Genomic DNA, 17,415 nt, shown 5'->3' with positions numbered 1-17,415 from the left:
TACGACTTGTAAAAAAAATTATCAACTATATAAATAAAAAAAATTAAAACAATATCATATACTAAATACTTATCATGAGTATATTAAGTAACGTATCGTAAATATATTTGGTAATTCAAGATTCTCAATTTGGATATTTTTGTTCACAGAATGCTGAAATATATAATGACCTACCGCCTCTGACAGGGGCTCCGCAAATCAACAGCAGTTCCATTGTTTACCATAATGCTAACAATAGTAATGGTATCAATTCTAGTGTGACAAGTGCTGTGATGGGATATCAACCAAATATGCTCAATGGAACTTACGAGAGAAATAATTCAAACAATGTTTTCTATGGGATGAGAACTGTTAATCCGCAAAACAGCCTTATGAACTCCAATATAATGCCTCGTCATACTACAAATGGTCATAATATGCTGAATGGTAATAATAGATATATGAACTTACCACCGAATGCGCGATATGCACCCAGGCCAGCTGGTTGGGTTACAACTAATAAAACTCTGAATGGTACTAAAAAACAAAAGCGCAACAGAACAGCATTCACGAGCCAGCAAATGATGGAGTTGGAACAAGAGTATGCAAGAACTCGTTACCTGGACCGAACTAGAAGAATAGAACTATCGGAGATACTTAATCTGAACGAGCGTACCATAAAGATTTGGTTCCAAAATCGTCGCATGAAAGAGAAGAAAGACAGAGCCGAATGTCTTGAAGATTCAGAAGAAGTGAGTACAACTGAGTCTTCTCCTGAACTTGGAAATATTCCGATGCCGATGATGGTTCACGAACAGTATCCGACAACAGTCACGAACGATATATACGGTCGAGGAATGTACGTGGATTATTCCATATCATCGACACCTGCTTCGATGTCTACCTCATTGCAGAACGTTAATCCAACAGCGAATAATTATACAGAATATATACAACTAGATGAGTATGAAATGCAGAATCATCAAGTTCAACTCCAACCGGTTCAGAACTATATACAACCTTATAATAATGATGTCGCAGAAGTGGAACAAAATCTAGTACCTCAGCCGGATAGTTGTCCTATAAATATTACAAACAGCAACAATAATAATCTGACGGATCTATCATGGATGCGTAGCTTACAAGGCGATGATGAGTTTTGTTAAATGATTTTTATAAATTTATATGTATTTAATTCTGAAATTGTAAATAGTTGTAAATATTTATTTAATAAACTAATCACATTTGAATTTTGAATATGCTTTTTTATTATATATAGCTACCTAAATTATTTATTACACTATACCTATATAAAATTGAATTTAAAACTAACTTGCCTTAGCTAAGTTGTAATAGGTTTAATAATCTTTTTAAAGGACGATTAACTTTTAAAATAACCTTTTGTTCCAAATTGTATCTTTCGATAGGTGGTATTTTTGGTTGAAAGTTGATAATTAGTTAGGGTAAAATAATTAAAAATGTATATTTAACTTATAAAAAGAAAAAATCATTTTAGTTTACGTTATGTACGTTTATGTAAACGTAATTATAGTTTTAGTGAAATAATTTCATCCATATCCATATATTTATTATCTTCTCAGTAGGTATGCAATATTAATGAATGATATAAGTAACAAAATGATTTATACTTATATGTGTATCCAAAAAAAACGAAGCCTTTTTAAATTCTAATGTTGGTGAAGTACCTACTTGATTCTGAAGTATTACCTGTAGATACATTATTTTAGTTACATTTAGTTTGTATGTTTATATTCTTCAATCAATTATTTATAGTCTTATATTCTAAAAACAGTCAGTAAAACATTGTTAAATTATTATACTATTTTGTATATGTAACAGGGTAATGAAAAATATTCATAAACACTGAAAGGTTTTAACAAATGAAGGATATAAAAGAAAAAAAACAAAACCAAGACAAATATAAAAACTGAATGAATCTCTGCTCATTTTTGTGACAATTATTTTATTAATAACTTATGAAATAAATAAATTATAATTAAATAAATAAACATACACAAATTTCAGTAGGACTATATAATTCTTATTAATATTTATAATTATTAATACTTTATAACATAATCTTTTAATTAAACACATCCTTGGTCTTGTAGTGTTTTAACACAAACATGGTGCGTCACTTTTTGATGGGTGTAGAGGTTTACGGCGTCCCTAATCAACAGCCAAATCCTTCAATCCTAAGCCTAGGACACAAAACAAGCAAACGGCCCAAGTGATGGTAAGTAGTAACCGTCGTCTATATACATGAAAGTTCTACAGACATCACGTTATTATGTGGCGCTGACGATACCACTCATGCGTTGCTATTACAAAGATATCATGCCTTCTACCTTGTAATTACACCGCCTAATCTCACCCTTCAACAGAAACATAACTTACAAAGCATGCCACTTGGTGGCTAAAATAGTTAGACAAAGGCACCCACGTAGAATTTTTTTACAAAGTCTGGGGCGAAATGCATATATTATTAAATTATAACGTTATTTGCAGTATCTCTATATTTACTAGTGATAATTAGGTATTAATTATCACTAGTATAAATATTATTTATTCTTTTATTTTATTTCTCTATAATTGTTTTATTGCACCAATATTAAAAGTAGATACATAAAAAGAAAATAATATATAACAATACATTAAAGAAAGGAGAAGGTACATAAGGCGGTCTTATCGCTAACGCAATCTCTTCCAGACAATCTTAGGAAAGAGAGTATAAATAAAAATAAAGTAGGCGGCACATGAGTGGAAATAAGGTAACAAAATATAAAATACATATTATTTATTAATTTTAATTTATTTACTTAAGTGTAAGTAAATAAATTAAAATTAATAAATAAACACACACATACATATATACAACACATAAACAGTATACATACATATAGGTAAATAACACTCTATACTAAATGTAAGATGCAAAAGAAGTGGAAAAGAAGTAACGAGTATTTACAGGGAGAGGTAGTGAGATTTAACTAAGTTCTTAAAGATGGCTGAGGATTGAGAATTACGTATGGTATTAGTAAGTTATCCAATGATTGTGTGTTATAATATAGGTACCTAGTAGATACTGAATAAAAATGAAATGTAGATAATACAAAATTTACACACTTACTAAATTAATACTGAATAGAGTGGGTTAGGTTATTCAGTATTAATTTAGTAAGTGTACCTACATATAGGTGCAGGACATTGTCGACTACATACGGATTAGGAGTAATCTGACATTGAGGGTGACGAAACTGGAGCTGAGTCATGACGCGACCTTTAAGGCGTTTGTGAGCCGGGTCCCCAATAAAAAATATCTTCTCACCTTGATGATGGAGGGTGGTGATGGAGGATCGCCGTGGAAGATAGCCGTCGTCAGAGCGGTGATCACGGAGATAGTTTCTATTTTATTAGATGATATTTCATATGCATGCTATTAAGTATAAAGCATTTTTAACATAAGCTAAGTAATTTAAATTAAATACATAAATAAAATAAAAAAATAAGTAGGTACTAAATACTACAAAGTAAGTATTAAGTATTTTCACATATAACTAGCGTTAATACCTACTATTGTTACATTTTTATCTATGATAAATAGTAAAGGAACCATGTATATTTAGTAGACCTATTTTTCTAAAAAAAAATTTTGCACCATATAATACATTAGTTAAATCAAAAAATAGTTTTGTTTATTTTTGTTTTAACTATATACACTATATTCTGACATGCGTCCCATAACAATATTATATATATATATGTATGTATATAATAAATATACTATGTATTTGTTTTATTCCAAACAGCTCACAAACAAAAAAGAAACAATAAATATTTATTTCTATTTCTAATAACATGGATACAAAGTCGCAGCCTCAGTTATTGTTCAAATATACATAGGTACTTGAAGTAATGAGAATCAATTGAATGGTCCAAATTGTTATTGACTTGGTAAACAAATTAGTTAATTAGAGAAATTTTGCTTGCAATTGTCCCGACGGTTATTCCCTTCACTATCTAGTTAAAATAATTTGCCAAAAATACTTCTTTATGAAGATAAACAACTTACTCGTACCTATTTTGAGTAGCATTGAATATTGTTTTTAGACCGGAAGAAATGTTGTTTTCTTAGTTACCTAATTATGAAATAAAGATGTATCTTATCTGTGATTAAAATATCAACTTTCTAATTGTATTGTCATAGACACAGTCATAAAGTATAATAATATCTTACGAAAGTAATTAATTAATAGAGTATTAAAATTACAAAACTATTATTATTCTGTAATGACGGTGGATTATATTTTGTTTGATCCACTATGGCTATACCTACCTACAAATATAGTTTGGATTAATTTTATGTTAGATTTCATCACATAGTGGTTGTATTCAAAAGTCTATATTGATATTATACGTAGCACATAATTGACTACGATATCTGGCTCACTATAATTAGTTAATAGTGTATGATTATGTAATTTTGATAGTAATTAAATAATGTTTTAAAATGATCGGTATATATTTGAAATTATGGATGTTTAACTGTTAGTTGTGTTGTGTTATGCGTATTTAGTCCATTGTTTATGATACTATAACTTTAATATTAAAAAAAGTATGAAATTATTGCAGAATAATAACAACGTAGTTACAATCAGTGGCAAAATACCAATTAAAAGAAAATATTTGTCTGAAATGGACTTCAATGAAGCTGTAAGTAGTTATTATTCCTATTAAGCATACTATTATCTAAATTCATTCTAAGCATTTTGTATCACTGATAATCCCAATAACAATAATACTAGTAGTTGACTTTACAAAAGGAAATAGGTGATTCGTAAAATAAGTTCACATTTCATATGTTGTGATGGTTACTTATTTACATAATTAAGCAACAGAAAAATAATAAAAAAAAAATTCTTATGTTTCCAGGGAGACATACGCCATGAGAATGCTGTTCCAAGAAAGGGAAAACGATTTAGAAGTGCATTCACTACAGAACAAGTAAACTACTTGGAAAATGAGTTCAAAAAATTTCCTTACATTGGCAATGCTCAACGTAAAGAAGTTGCAACTATATTGAACATTCCAGAAAGGGCTGTCAAAATTTGGTTTCAAAATCGCCGGATGAAGGAAAAGAAAGACGGTGTCAATAAGGAGATTGATTTTGATGAACGCATTAATCGTAAGAATGTTGAATTTACTAACGATCAATTAAATAATATGAGTACTAAAACCTCAATTAACGATCAACATCAACAGGCATTACCATTACTAATAAAAGATGAAAGTTGTGCAAATGAGGTTAATTTTGACAAAAGAACAACATATAATGAGGCTACAGTAAGTACTGGGCCATCAAAAGTAAATTTTTATAAAGTATTGCCATCTGATAGCAATCAAAGCAGTAGTAGTATGTACAACAAAACTTACTCTGAACTACCGTCCACTGCCAAAAACAATGCAATACCGAGCTATAGGTCATCTGCAGAATTTTCTATCGACCTGTGTAAAAAATATAGAAACAATTATAATAACGACAATGACAAACAAAATACATCTCTTGCGGAAAGTAGTACCATACATGTAGAAAAAAATATGAAGATAAAAGAAGAATCTACATTTGATATACAAAATTCTCCCGAAGACTTGTCCTGTAAGACGACATTGCGAGATGAGACTGAGAGTTCAAATAAAATTGTGAGCCCGAGTAATTTAGATTACCCACCTCTGTACGTGGCGAATTATCCGCCGTATTTATCTGCAGGTAATATGCTATGGAAACCTGTGAATGTCATGCCTGTGATGACAACGGGAGCATCAGCTGTGACAATTCCTAATATGTCTGGATCAGGTGTAACTGCGAATCAGGGCCAGAAAAGCGTGAAGCCGTGCCACTGTAATTGTCACGAGAAACCGCCTTCGGTTTTTCCAGAGAACAGTTCAAGTTCTCAAGCTCAGTACATAATAACAGCCTTGCCTTTCCAGAACTATCCATGATTTAGTTAATTCTTTTTAAGTGTATATTGTTATACTAATGCTGTACTTGTTGACGATGCCTACGTAAATATGTATTTACAAGGTGAATAAAATATTTGTTTCATAAAGTTTAGGCAGTTTTATTAATTAATTAAAATATTTTTAAAATTAACTGATTACTAAAATGTTAAACATGATTGACATTAGGTACATAGGTACATTTTTAAAATAGATATAAAAAAGATACAAAACTAGTAAAAATTAAGAAAAGACTACCTACATATATCGCTTATTAATATTTTTAGTTAAGGTAAGCAAGTATAGTAGAGAAATAGTTCATAGATAGAATCGTATACATTACATTTCTTACTCTTACATAACGTGCACACAAGTTTCCATAAATTATATATTCATTGTATCAAAATACATTTAATTAACTCTAAGTTTAATTACTTATAATTAAAATAAATTATTTTTCTATTTAACTACTTAACTTAGTTTAAGTATTCAGTCTTTTCACATATTACAATAAATAAAATAACAATAATTTAAAAATAAATAACTTACTAACTAAATACAAATTGTATACCAAATTCACAATTATTAAAATGATGATTACGATGAAAATAATAATTTACATAATTAATAATATTTGGTACAGATATTAAATAAGGTGTCTTAAATAAATTACTTAACTAAAATAACTTAAATCAAACGTATGCGGAGACCAATTTTCGGCGCCCATTGTCATGTTACGATACTGATTTTGGTTATTTGGGTACTCACATTCTTGATAATTTGGATAGTAACCAGTAGGATAATGGATGCCTTCATTTGAAAAAGTTTCACTAACAGGTGATATGGGATTTTGTACAGAGAAATCTTGATACTCTGTTGCCGGTATTGCGTTATTATAGCAGAAATGGTTAGGAACTGGTTCGTAGTAAAATGTAGGTAAAACATACTGTGTGTTTAAATTGTATCTCTTATAATCATCCATTTTCGGACTTTCACATTGAATAGATTCAGATGGTGAGTGTGATGCAGGTGATACCTCTTGATGTAGTATTTCGGTAGAGGAATCGCAACTTGATTCAGAAGATTCTTTCTTCTCTTTCATTCTTCTGTTCTGGAACCATACTTTTATATTCTTCTCGTTAATATTCAAAGTACTAGCCAGTTCCTTGCGACGGCTTATGTCAATGTACCGGAATCTAATGAATGTCTTCTCTAAAACTTTCAGTTGCTCGGTTGTGTATGCAGTGCGAACTCGTTTTTTCTTCTTTAAATTTCTTGGTACAGGTACGTCTGTAATAAAAATTCTATTAATATAAAAAATTCGAAAGTTTGTGGCCCAACAAACTACTGGATGGGGTTGAATATTTGGTACGCAGGTACATAGCGCATACTTAGATTAGTACATAGTATATACTTTTTGCCCGACTTCATCCGAACAGCTATGCAGGTACATCCTGCATAGTTGTTCAACACCAGTTTACTAGATTTCAATAATAAACATGATGGTATATATTATACTTCGAATAATGTAACTTTTATATGATGTAAAGAGGTTTTTAAATAGTGGTACCAGTGTTTCACATGTACATGTGAAATAAGGTCAAATCTACATTATCACCTAGATCTATACATATGTATAAAAATTAGTTACCGTTAAGTTTTTTACTGCTCTCCTCCGACCACACAGTTGTCAAAGGCGGTCTATCCTCCCAGTGATTAATCTGTAACAGTAGAAAAATAGTTTTAAAAAAAGACTTACGCAATATTATATTAATAAGGAACATATATAATTAATAATAATTTATTTATTTACCAAAATTTATTATTTTTAAATAGGGTCTTACTGCATGATATGCAATAATGAAAATAATAATAATGTTGTTATATATATATAAATAATAATATCTAATGTATAGAAAAATAATGCCAATGAAAACAGCAACCGAAAGCTTTGCTTCTTTGCTACAACGTAACTATTCCAGTCAATAAATTGAGTTTGTAAACATCATTAACATTCTTTCTAAATAACAATAGTAACACTTTATTCCGCACATAGGAAAAATAGAATAAAGTATGTTAGACTATTTGTTACTAAAAACGGTTTCTAGCGGTAAGCTATCTCTAACTAAAAACAGAAATATCATATTAATCATGGCTTTATTTTAAGTTAGATGTACATTGAAATAATATTTTATTATTTTTATTAAGTATATCAAATTATTTGCCATATACCTTATTTTTGACTTTTGATTTTTATACCTCCTTATAACTTTTAATTACTCTACTGGCATTATACTGGCATTTCATATACCTGCATAAAACTACTGAATTGATATTTTACTTAACAATTTGTTTCTAAAATAGGTTATCTTATAATATAATGTAGTAACCAATTAATTTTATTAGTAAAAATGTATTTACAATATTTATTTACACTACTCATGACTATATGAGAAAAAAAATATTGATATACCTCATGGTAAGTGCTATCACCAAATATATATTAACTAAAAGCACCACAGACGTTATGTCTCGTCATATGAGTCACATAATATCCCTTTTGGGTTACCATTTCTAATAACTGCCGTACCTCACCTCTTTAATCGAAACACGGCTTATAAAGAATTTGCTTTGCGACTGGCTGACATAGGTGAATTAGAGTAAGCACCTCTTGTAGACGATTTTGGGCAAAATGCATTATATTTATTTGTTATTGGTATTTAGGTATTTCACTAAGATTAAACAAATATGTAAGTTTAAAAATACAATAAATAATCTTACTCCACTTACCGTTGTCGGCGGTGTTAATGTTGTCATCAACACGTTGGTAAACATTTTACTAAGTTTATTATATATTTAAACAAAGTCCAGGCACCTATTGCGTACAACGTTAGCGAAAAACAGTCACTGCAATACGATTAAAATTGACTGATTTAGGGTAGTTTGGTTATTATAGTATTCACAATCAACTGACAAGAAATATTACACATAATAATGGAAGATGACTTACTAATAAAAATGTGAGTATTCCGATTTTAAAATCGATAATTTCGAATAATTTCTACCCGCCTTATACTTATTTTTTTATTTAGGTACCTAATGTTTTCGTTAATTGTATACAGTTTTAGTAAGTATTTTTTTGTATCGATCGAACTTACTTTACCTATTGGTGGTTTTTTGTTTTGTGCAATAAATTATAAAGCAGCTGAACAGATTTTGAAGAAGATAAAGTTTATATTTTTTTTTTATATTCGATCAACGTTATTGTGAAAATATGTGACAGTGTCGGTGGTCTAGTGGTTTGTCATACCGCTTTACTATCCGATGGTCGCGGGTTCGATTCCTCGCACGGTACAAACATTTTCATGAGTATAATTGTTTGTATCGGTCTGGGTGTTTTCTATGTATAATATGTTTTTATTTACAAAAAAAATGCATCCATGTCTTTATATCTGTTGTCTAGTACCTATAACACAAGCTATGCTTAACTTGGGACTAGACGGCCTTGTGTGAATTGTCCTGAGATATTATTATTATATACCTACTGTTATTCTATTACCAATGTATATTATAATAAAATTGTTCGGGTATATAAGATATTACTTCAATATAATTATATCTAAAAGTCGTACTTGAAATTGTGATTGCTAAGGTCATACCGCAAATTATTTATTTGTATTAATATTTTTGTATATTCCATTACTAAAAAGATACTCTGTAGAACTAATTATAATGATAAGTATGGAAAACACGGCAGTACGGCTGACTTTTGGGTTAGGCGTTCAACACACGCAACAGTGCGGTGTCGCGCGAAGTCGCGCGTTTCAGCACGGCACTTTCCGTTTTTGCCTCAATCTTACTAATAAGTGAACTTACTTTTCAAGAACATTACTAATGTAAAGTTCTAGTTTTTACACGATAATTAATTAACGTGCCCGGAATTTATTATCTGATTAGAATAAAAATATTACCAACAGGTATATACTTTTCTGTTTTATATACTAAGTTTTACTAAACTTTAGTGACGATGAGTTGAGTTAAAATATTAAGAGGTAATAAACAAACAAAAAAATTTTTACACATATAATATGTAATATGAGAAAGAATTACTTAATGGCTGCTATTGTGTGAAAGAGTATTTTGGTCAAGTATAAATAGATAAGAATGATAATAGAGTACCTGGCCAACTACCAATGGAAGAAAGGGTTAGATTGTAGTGGGGATAAGGCAATTAGTAATCATTGTTACCGACATTGCATTGCAAAGATAAGATTTATACATTTCACGTTAGTTGACTCAAGACCCCAGTGTTAAACAGTCATGTATTCGTGTCAAGGAAGTGGCAATATTATTGAAAATTCTGCCCATGTATTTCCTTGGGCAGTTAATAGTGAAATATATTCCTATAATATGAAGAATGCTCAGGTATAGTATTATCTTGTGGACTATACACATGATTGTATGTATATGGGTATTAGATATATATATCTATATCTTTGTTTTAATTTCAGATACCTTATAACAGCAACACGGCTGGCTTAAATCAAGAAAATATAAGAGATGTAGAATACGCAACTCCAAGGAATAATGACAATATTGAAGTGTTGTCCTTACCTTCAACGATGAATGTGGCTTTTATTAATCACTACCCTAAAAATATTGTTGAGAGGGCAGTTATGGTAAATAAAATTTAATTAGTACTTAACTTCCTTAGCACAAGCAATAATTAAAAAGAAACTTACTTACTAACTTTTATTTCAGACACCGCAACTTGGAAGTATATCAAACCAGCCAGCCAGCATGTATTCAGCATTTAATGATATTAATTCTCAAAGAAATTCTCAGCTTGCTCGTGTAAATGGTAAGTTAACGCTAAAGATTTTATTAGTTGTAATTGGAATTTTGTTAATCACTTGTTTATCAAATTGGTGATATATTTTATGACGGATTTAATAATTTACTGAAGCAATACTTATTCTATCATTTCACAATATTATCTCCTTACTTTTGTCTAGATATTTCTAAACGACTGAAATAGTTGTTTTTATTAATAATGGGCACATAATAACTTTAATTATTATTATTAATATTTATATTTCATTATAAAAAAATAAGTTCGTCTTCTTAATTTTTGCAGTTGTTCACACATCCAGTAGCCTAAAGACAATTATTAAACGCAAGCGCAAAAGGACGATGTTTACAACAGAACAAGTTGCAATTTTGGAAAACGTTTTTCAGAAGAAACAGTATATTAACCAAGTAGAAAAACAGTACTTAGTAGATCAGCTAAAAATCAGTGACAGAGCTATCAAAGTATGGTTTCAGAATCGCCGATTGAAACAGAGAAGAGAAAATACGGAGATAGAACAAGAAATACGCTCAGAGAATTATATGAAAGAAGAAAATGTAAACCCAGTTGCAGCTCGACTCGCCTATGTAGAATCACAGATAAAGCAGATTGACGAATACGGATATGTAACGCTTGATAACCAAGCAATGGATTGCTTGGTTGAAGCTATAGATAGCATTATATCTAAGGATACTAAAGTACAAGATTTAATTGTTAGTGACAACAACCAACAGGAGCCTGAAGTCAAAACTGGGGTTACTCCCATATACGAACCCATTTCTCCTGCAGATCTAACTGACAGCACCAATGATGAGCAATCTCCTGTTTGGGAACCTTTTGAACCAATTGAATCTTTGCAGACACTGTTAGAAATTCAGAAATTTAATTTCTGAGTAGATTAAGTAATTTTGTAAACAGTTGTATATTTAAAATAAGTGTATACAATTGACATTCATGTTTAAAAATTAAATAAATGATTTTTAATTAAATTGTTGTTTGGTTTCATTTATTATAATTTTTACTTTCTAACCCTGAGTACCTTATAATCTTTATTTTACTACTAATGTTATTTAAACATAAAGATATAGCCACTCAATATTTATTTTGCTTTTGCTCAATTGACTTTTGCTATTATCTTTAAATAAAAAATCATCAAAATTAGAATTGTATAAAAGCAAGTTGAGTAATCTATATCATTTGAATGTATTGCTAAATGCACGGATGATGCACGTTACCTCGGTGATGTGCGGTGACGCACGATGCTCGGCGTAGCGTTGCGATTGTTCGTGTGTTAACCGCCTAAATCAGTCTCGAGCCGTTACATGACGACGCGGCCATTAATTTGTAACAACAATTTATTAATAATAGTCGTATTGTCCCTAGTATTCGTGAAATTATAATACATTAAAAAAGGCAGCACTGGATTTCCCTTTATCAGTGTAATGACGTAGATTCGGTGTGCAATTATGCCGTTAGCACAAAATGGCATCACAAGACAAGCATTTTAGTTTTTGTAATTGCCAGAGTAGCCAATGTAATGGAATAGATATTAAAGATTTTATTTCACATAACTAACTTAATGACTTAAATACTAAATAATAAATGCTTATAATTTAATTATTTTATTGCAAATACCTTTTACTTCGTAGATTCTTTCATTTCATGGTATTGAAAGTTAATCCTATTAAGAGAATATGTATCTAGTCCTAATTTACAAGAAAAGTATTTTTTTTGATAAAAAGTACCTACTTTGAAATTATATTGTATTTATGTAGGTAACATTGGTCTTATAATATTTTAATATTCCCAAAGTTACAGTCGATAATCGACTTAAAAGTAAGTAATTTAGCTTTGTAATAAATTTCTTTTATTTACAAACATGTAAGAGAATGCCGCAATTTACCTAACCAACACAATGCAATCTTATATTGTAAAATATTATACCTAACAATAAACATTTAAGCTGTCCATTATTATATTAAAATATGGCAGAAGCAGTATGGTGACAACGTATTGTTGTTGTTATCAACACAAACCGCCTCATGTTGCATTGTAGTACAATGTATTGTGCATGTGTCTTGAAGAAAACTGATAGTGATAACAATGACAATAAAGTCGCCGCTCTACTTCCAACATATGAAGCGAGCGGGAACTTTATATTGTTTTCAATATATACCTAACTATTCCTAACATTGTATTGTGTGATACATAATGAAAATAAAGAATAGCGATTTACTTTTAACTTCTGTAAAATGGAAATAATAGCTTCTTGTCTGTACAAGTTGCTACCCGTTAATGATCTGGTTTTATTGTCCACATTAGAAATCGAGGAAAATACCTATGGTTTGCGAATATTTTACCTGTAATATAACAAAAGCTATCTTCATGAAATAATGCAATTTGCATATACGATATTTTTTTGCCATTCGCTTAACAATTTCAAAACAGTAACTATTCTTAGTAATATACTTAATTTTGTTAGTTTTAAGAATAGTAGAATCTCCGATGACACAATCTTGCTAATTGTAATATTATATATATATTCTCATAATTATATAATTTATTTGTCGAATAAAGTAGGTAAACTGTCTCAAATTAATTGCGGCTGTAATAAGTTTGCTCCTCCGATCGATTCCCCGTCCAATTCAAACGGCGATTGAAATTACGACGTCCTGAGCCGAGGTTCGAAACCCTAGCGGTACCCTCAAACTAAAGTCAGGCGAGAGATGGCCTTCAGCCGCAATATAAGTCCTTCCGCAGGTTTGGAGGGTCATCCGCACTTGCCCTATATCGTGTATCGTGCGGTGTAGCTGTAAAGGCCAGGTACGGCTCACAGCATTAAAGTAGTCCAGAAAAAAGCTGCCAATAAGCGGAGTAGAGTGTGAATATCGTACAGTACCTACTATTACACATTAACATAAGTATATACATAATGTGACCAGACGTCCCGTTTTAAACTGGACTGTGCCTTTTTGTAATTACGAGTCCCGGTGTCCCGAAAATGAACTCTGGGGCGCAAAATTGTTTTCGGTAACTCCGCAAAAATTTGTGTCGTCGAGCGAGCCGAGTAGTGATTGTTGATAATTAATGTGAATATAAAAAAAAAGTGGCATGAGTTTCAGTCCTACTTAAAAGCTTCATTAGCTATATTAAAGGAAATTTGTTCATCCAATAATACTTCATTTTTAAACTAACTTTTTCTGAATAAATAGCTTTCCTTTGTCTGTCTATTGACTTGAATTGACATAAATAAACCAATGTCCCATTTTGAGTCAAAGTATAAATGGTCACGTTATGTATCCAACATAGGCCTCTAAAATGGCAACGCTTGATGATAGTTACCACCTAAGACGCTTAGCACGTTGCAAATATTGCAGTATGTCTAATATAAATTAGATATACATAAAAAAAGACAATCTATCTCCATAACATCATATTAAGATAACAAAGAACGTTAATAATATTAGTATGTATGTTGAATATGAAATCGACGGAAAAGGTTGCAAGAAGTTTTGTTCGCACGGATTTTTTAATAGTATTTTTTTTATTTACAACTAATATCTAAGAAACTTATTATCTAAGTTTCTTTATAGCTAATTTATTATTTATTTATTAATAATTCGAATATTAAATAAATATCTGTTTAATTTATACATATATCTTCTTATTCAAACTTTTTAAAATTAATAATGGTTGTAATTAATTTTAAATCGACACTTGACCACACCCGCCATATTTGAATTCGAATGACGTCAGTTTACTTATTGTATTTCACGTATCGAACACTTTTATTATATAGTTTGTATATCGGGTTAAAGTGCAAATCATAAATTGGCCGTTTTGCGGGGGTCGCCATATTGGAATTAAAAATGACATTTTAGCAATCTTACAGGGGAACCAAATGAGTGTGAGTGAATAAATCAATTTGATGTAGGATTGTGAGTCAAATAGATTTTACAAATATTATTATTATAAATAAAAGCTTTTAATAAAAAAATGAAAACAGTGTTGTAAACCTATCAGTGGTAAGAAAAATACTTCATTTAGAGAAAATAGTAACAAATTTAATACACAACCATTCACAAAATAATTTTAATATCTATTTCTAAAATAAATTTATATCATTATATAATAATATAACAGACTATAAAAATATCACTCAAATAGTTATTTTTAAAGTAAAAAATGGCAGTACTTAGCAAACAGTATAAAGGAATTTAAATGTAGCAATACCATGTCAGAGAGATATGTACGATGAGTACTTGCTACTTGATGTAGAAGTATGTTGATTAGCAGGATCAGGGGTGGTTAAATAGGAATAATAAGGATCCTGAGTGAGAGATAAACTTGAAGCTCTAGAATGTACGCTGCTATCATCGTACGTAGGGGCTGGTATAGATGGCATTGTCGAAGTGAATCCATAAGCATCAGTTGTTGGTGGAGGCATCATAACTGCAGTGGGCAAAGGATTATAATAGGGAGACGCCGTAGTGTATCGTGTTATGTCATCATTGAGTTTTAAGTTGACACCGTTAGGCACGTAGCTATCTGACGGTAGCGTCGGTAGGGTATTAGAATTTGGTTGCAATGACTCATCGTTCGAGTACCGATAAACTTCGGATAAAGGTGAGTAACCGGCTCTGCTTGTTCCTGCACTATAATACGATGAATAAGACAAATTTGGCGTGTACGACGGAAGCTCAATAGTATTCTGAGTAGGTTTTATTACAGACTTGAGTGCACTAATTGTAGAATATTCTGGAGGTTTTGAGAGAATATCGTTGGGCGCAACAAATGCTTTGTGATGACTGGCGTGACTATCTGTTAGTAGACGTCTATGTCTATCGTGTCCTCCACAGCTTCTTCCGTGGCTCATTTTATGATCTTGACTCGGTGAAAGCTCTTTTGAACTAGACGGACTACTATCGTCTACTGATGAGGACGGCTTATTGTGTTTATTATCCTTTTTATATTTCATTCGTCTGTTTTGGAACCATATCTTGATTTGTCGCTCGGATAGTTGTAAATAGTTGGCTAGTTCTATCCGTCTGGGACGACAAAGATATCGGTTTTGGTGAAATTCATTCTCTAACTCCACCAATTGTGAACTTGTGTAGGCTGTCCGAGCTCTTTTAGTGAAACCTTTTTGATAAGATGACGGTTCAGATGACATTTCTGAAAGAATTATATTTATATTAAATAAATACAAATAATTATACAAAAATTATATAAATAATTATGCTCCTTTTTACATAAATAATATTAGAAAAGACGGCATATTTTAGTAATTAAAAGGTATTTAAAGACAAAAATATTAATTTCAAATTTGTTTTTGGACATTTAGATTTTAGTTAGATATTATAATAATCGTGCAAATATTTACCGTTGCCTGATATTGAAGATCCAGTACTTAGAATTTGATTAGGAGACTTGTTAGCCCATGACAGATTCTGAAAAATTGAATTAGTTTATATTTAGTACAATTTAACGTGTTATATTGAGACCGATTGACAGTAAAATAAGGTATTTCGAACTATTGGTCAATTATTACTATCTATAAAATTAAATTGTCATTAGGAATCCGGTTATTTTTGTGGTAAATCACATTAGGTTGACAAGTTATTCAAATTATAATTATCGACTTTATATCTAACGACGAAGTGATTGAAGTAGTTTGTATTTTGGTTACCTGACTGGGAAAACTAGATTCGTGTAATTCGTTGATTTCTCTTACAGGATCTTTTATAATATTGCTGGCTAAACCACTTCTTGAATGATAGCGGACTGGTTCATTAATGACATAGCTTCTATTACTATTGATAACTTGAGAATCAACTTGCGTAGAAGAGCTAAATATGTTGTCATTTTTGTCAATGCAATCATCTGAAATTATTTCTTCAGTACCAGATCCATAGTTATTGATGGAGCTATTGCTTATGTTTTCATAGTTTGGTATCTGGTAGTCATATCTTGCTTCTAAATCTTCCTGAACATTGGTTGAGTTATATGATTGTTGTATTCCAAGAATATCGTGAATGCTAAATCCAGTTGAATCTCTTGAATTGTAATCTTGTACAAAAGATTGAGGTATTGACGCTATAATTTCTGGTTTGCAATCAAAAGTATTATCAACAGCATTATAAGTTATACCTTCTGACAATATATCCTTTACTCCATGTGATGTTATAGTATTATTTTTACCATCGCTTTCATGAGGTGCATCTATGAATTGAATTTCATTATATTTCGGCGTAACTGTTCCAGTGAATTTTGTTGATGCAGAGTCTCTCGAATCTTCTAGTTCATGATCTGATTGTAAACTTGGCGGTGAAGATGTTGGCGAAGACATACCTGAACTGAACACAATGAAACTATTCACTGATTTGATTGCACAATACTATTATAATCGAAGTATTATCACCACAGTTATATTTAACCATTAAGCAAGCACCTAAGCGACTGTCCCCAATGCGTCTTGTTTACAAAATGCTTTTTTCTTCACCTGATTGTCGTTAATTTGGTAATGACTTTGTCCATTTGTGTGCGTAGGTTCTTCAAGGTAGGTGTAT

The 17,415-nt window shown here is 30.7% G+C and overlaps 2 protein-coding genes across 2 annotated transcripts; both read right to left on the bottom strand.

Moving 5' to 3' along the window:
* Positions 1-6,670: 6,670 nt before the first annotated feature.
* Positions 6,671-8,832, bottom strand: LOC131847966 (homeobox protein ceh-43-like). The gene is made up of 3 exons (XM_059197695.1): positions 8,788-8,832; positions 7,646-7,718; positions 6,671-7,278 (listed from the first exon to the last, which is right to left on the bottom strand). Exons 1-3 carry the CDS (start codon positions 8,830-8,832, stop codon positions 6,671-6,673), a joined length of 726 nt encoding a protein of 241 aa, XP_059053678.1.
* Positions 8,833-15,083: 6,251 nt separating this feature from the next.
* Positions 15,084-17,195, bottom strand: LOC131847838 (homeobox protein Hox-A3-like). The gene is made up of 3 exons (XM_059197506.1): positions 16,536-17,195; positions 16,230-16,296; positions 15,084-16,021 (listed from the first exon to the last, which is right to left on the bottom strand). The coding sequence occupies exons 1-3, from the start codon at positions 17,193-17,195 to the stop codon at positions 15,084-15,086; spliced, it is 1,665 nt and encodes a 554-aa protein (XP_059053489.1).
* Positions 17,196-17,415: the final 220 nt, after the last annotated feature.

The sequence above is a fragment of the Achroia grisella genome, unplaced genomic scaffold (genome assembly GCF_030625045.1).
Source record: "Achroia grisella isolate CSIRO2021 unplaced genomic scaffold, CSIRO_AGI_Agris_v1 utg544, whole genome shotgun sequence".
Taxonomy (NCBI): Eukaryota; Metazoa; Arthropoda; class Insecta; order Lepidoptera; family Pyralidae; genus Achroia; species Achroia grisella.
This window is presented reverse-complemented; position numbering and strand designations above follow the sequence as displayed.

Excerpts from the sequence above, each read along its gene's own strand:
- LOC131847838 (XM_059197506.1), bottom strand. The coding sequence starts at position 17,195 with ATGTCTTCGCCAACATCTTCACCGCCAAGTTTACAATCAGATCATGAA. Across the intron at positions 16,297-16,535 it reads AATCTAGTTTTCCCAGTCAG|AATCTGTCATGGGCTAACAA; the intron begins GTAACCAAAATA and ends TCAATTTTTCAG. Across the intron at positions 16,022-16,229 it reads ATCTTCAATATCAGGCAACG|AAATGTCATCTGAACCGTCA; the intron begins GTAAATATTTGC and ends TAATTCTTTCAG.
- LOC131847966 (XM_059197695.1), bottom strand. The coding sequence starts at position 8,832 with ATGTTTACCAACGTGTTGATGACAACATTAACACCGCCGACAACG. Across the intron at positions 7,719-8,787 it reads CATTAACACCGCCGACAACG|ATTAATCACTGGGAGGATAG; the intron begins GTAAGTGGAGTA and ends CTACTGTTACAG. Across the intron at positions 7,279-7,645 it reads CAGTAAAAAACTTAACGGTA|TACCAAGAAATTTAAAGAAG; the intron begins ACTAATTTTTAT and ends CAGACGTACCTG.